Raw genomic sequence first — 3120 nt, forward strand, 5'->3', positions numbered from 1 at the left:
GGGCAAAGAATGTATAGACTTGAGAATTGGATGTGACCACGAAATTACAAAAGTTATCAAAACGTAATTAGACTGAAAACGTCGCCGAAACACGTGAGGCTCAAAACACAAAAATGATACCAAATGTAGCACCATCGAATAACCATTTTGTAGAATATGTCGCCTTTAGCCACCATGAAACATGAGTGGATATGTTCTTTTGCCTGGTAGTTTATATCATCAGATCCTGACAAACATAGTATTTATTTAAGAAATATTGAACTGTTTGTTAATTATAACCATTAGAGTGTTTGGTGATGCATAGCTGCATACCAACGTCCAATTTTTAAATTACAAGAATGCATACGCCACCTGTAAAAAACAAACCCACGTACCAAGTACCTGTAACTGGTATATGGTTAGGATAGTTAATGTGTTTTTTATGTTGATTTGATCACGACGTTCACACAACATTGAACCCGGCTAATTAAATAGTGACTTTAAACTCAGTATTTAATTATAAACATGAGTCATTGACTGGCTAGAGAGGCCCCATCTCCGCTTCCCGCAGCTCGTGTAATCCGATCCCTACAGTATTGATAAATACTATGTTTAAATGCCCATCGATTCTCTGAACAGACACCTCTGGATCTGGGAGGACACATCCACCATCGTAAAGGCAACTGTCTCGCCGACATCAATCACGTCTTCCACGTTACGGGTCCCGTCATAATACTCGAAGTCCATGACTCAAGACTTGACAACATGTAGTGTCCCGTTATAAGGCGGTATCCTCGGGCCTCGCTGTAAGGAAGATACACGCCCCCAGGGTGACGAGATCGTTCACAGTGAGACAGCGCAGTGCAGCATCACAACGCCGCCAGACGTCATGGGGGTCGGCCGGAGCTGGTTGTGTCTGACTATACTTTTCTCGTCCATCTCTGATGTCTTCGGCAGTGTAGGTAGGTCACCTCCTTTATCTGTTTCAATGTCAGCTTTAAATTTAATGTTTATTTTAATCTAAGAAGCAGCGGGATGTCTTCGCGTGCATAACGACTTGTCAAGATAACAGATAATGTGACACTTACATTTTCCTGAATGCATTAGATAGTTGCACGCACGCACGCACAAACATGCATGCATGCAAACATGAACACAGACAGACAGACAAACACTCACAGGCAGACACACAAACAGACAGACAGACACACACACACACACACACACACATTTTATATATATATATATAAAACTCCGGGCGAATGACCTACGAAAAGTCTTCAGATCAGTGAAAGGACATTAGACTACGTAACCATGATTAGTAAATCCGGAAAAATCCAATTCCTGGTTATGAAATTGAGGGCGCTGCCGTCCTGGCTAACGAGATTTTAATTGCATTAATTTCCCACTGAAATCGACCCGATTAGCAAATTTCCGCATAACCAAATTAGGAATGAAGTAATGTTTACTACCCCAAAGAAGTTAAAGAACTCCCGATTATTTACATTTCTAGGGTAAATCTGTCATAGGATGACAGATTAAGTATAGTACTATAGCATCATGAGAGAATCGGATGTTCTTCAGCTTCTAATAGGTAATACATATATGTACGCCTTCCCAGCAGTACAGTAAGTCGCTGAAGAAAGTTCCGGATTAACGGGACCCAGACATACAATGTTTCACTGTTAATAATATAAATATTCACGTAATACAAACCTAAAAAATAATGATATGAAATTCGTTTCATGTACGGCTTTTCTAATCGACGAGAGGTCGGTCGCAGGACCGCGAAATTGACGTTAACAAGTGTATGAACGATACAATTTGACGTGTTGAAATGACATGAACATTCAACATTCCTTGTGGACGCCCTGGGATTTATCTAGCACAAGTAAACACAAAATCGTTTTTCCGGATCATTTAGACACTTTAATCTTGAACTAAGCGTGTTAACATACATTGAGAAACGTCAGAGACTTTGACTGAATGATCGTACACGAATGGCCTCGCTACGACCCATCCTGGTGAACAAAACAAAGAAGCACGGGCCTATCGTAGTATCGACTAGATCCGTGTCTGGATAGACAATTACATTCCACAGCAATCTATGCATTTACCTTAGTATCTATTTAACACATCTTTATAATCACATTTCAATGGCCGGCCAACTGATCAATGATGACTGACACATGTAACCACCACTGGTTCATTAACAACTTCGGAATTCCCTCCCGTCACGTTTACCGTGTCTATCATTTTCATGTCTTGTACTTGATGTAAATGTATTATTACCAACTGTCACTGTGACTGACTAACTGAGGTAGTTCTCAACAGACCTTTCTCAAACAATGATGATAGTGTTATCCCCCGCCATGACGTGGGGTGGGGGATATTGGAACGGAGTTCGTCCGTCCTTCTGTCCGTCCGTCTGTGGACACATTTTCTCAAAAACTATTAAAGTTAGAGAAATAAAAGTTTACACACTGATGTTACTGGTCACAATCTCAAATGAGTTCGAAAATTGGTTTCATACATTTCATTTTTACAGAGTTGTGGTCCTTGCTCCATGCTTTGCAACGTTGTGCATACTGTGTGAAATTGTGGACAGGTGTTTAACTACTGAAATTACATGAATAAACATGTGCACGCTTGTATAAGAGATACTTCTCAATACTGAGTTCGAAAATTGGTGCCGTAAATAATATGACAGAGTTATTGCCCTTGCTCCCAGCTTTTCAACTTAGTGCATAGTGTGTTCAATGGGGACAATGTTTAATCAAGATCTATATTGTGATAAAACGAGTCTTACATCGCGAAATGTATCAAATCACGCGAGCACCTTGATTAAAAGCATGAAAAGATTTAGAAAATATCTGTTGACAACGAGTTAGCAGTGCACATGTTTTGCAAATCCTGCAGTCGACCGAAATCTGCATGACACTTTACGAACCGGATTTCGATTTCGGTGCGCGTTTTTGATTGGACTATGCATAGACTCGTTAGTCCAGCCAAAATGTAACTCCATAATACTAGCCTGGTTCGGCAAGGGTGGAAACTGGACTTTTATAGTCAGTTAAATCACTTGCCTTAGGAAGATGATCGTAGAGATACTGTCAAGCCTGAGTTTTAACACTGGTCCCG

The 3120-nt window shown here is 40.4% G+C and overlaps 1 protein-coding gene across 1 annotated transcript in view; it reads left to right on the forward strand.

Moving 5' to 3' along the window:
* The first annotated feature begins 622 nt into the window (after window positions 1-622).
* The window catches only part of LOC139456559 (carbonic anhydrase 2-like), a 35323-nt gene continuing 32825 nt past the window's right edge, over window positions 623-3120 (forward strand). Inside the window, exon 1 of the mRNA XM_071238342.1 lies at window positions 623-941. Within this exon, the coding sequence (XP_071094443.1) occupies window positions 869-941 (73 nt within the window). The 5' untranslated portion in view covers window positions 623-868. The remainder of the gene's footprint in view (window positions 942-3120) is intronic.

The sequence above is a fragment of the Haliotis cracherodii genome, unplaced genomic scaffold (assembly GCF_022045235.1).
Source record: "Haliotis cracherodii isolate W230 unplaced genomic scaffold, xgHalCrac1.p SCAF_11, whole genome shotgun sequence".
Taxonomy (NCBI): Eukaryota; Metazoa; Mollusca; class Gastropoda; order Lepetellida; family Haliotidae; genus Haliotis; species Haliotis cracherodii.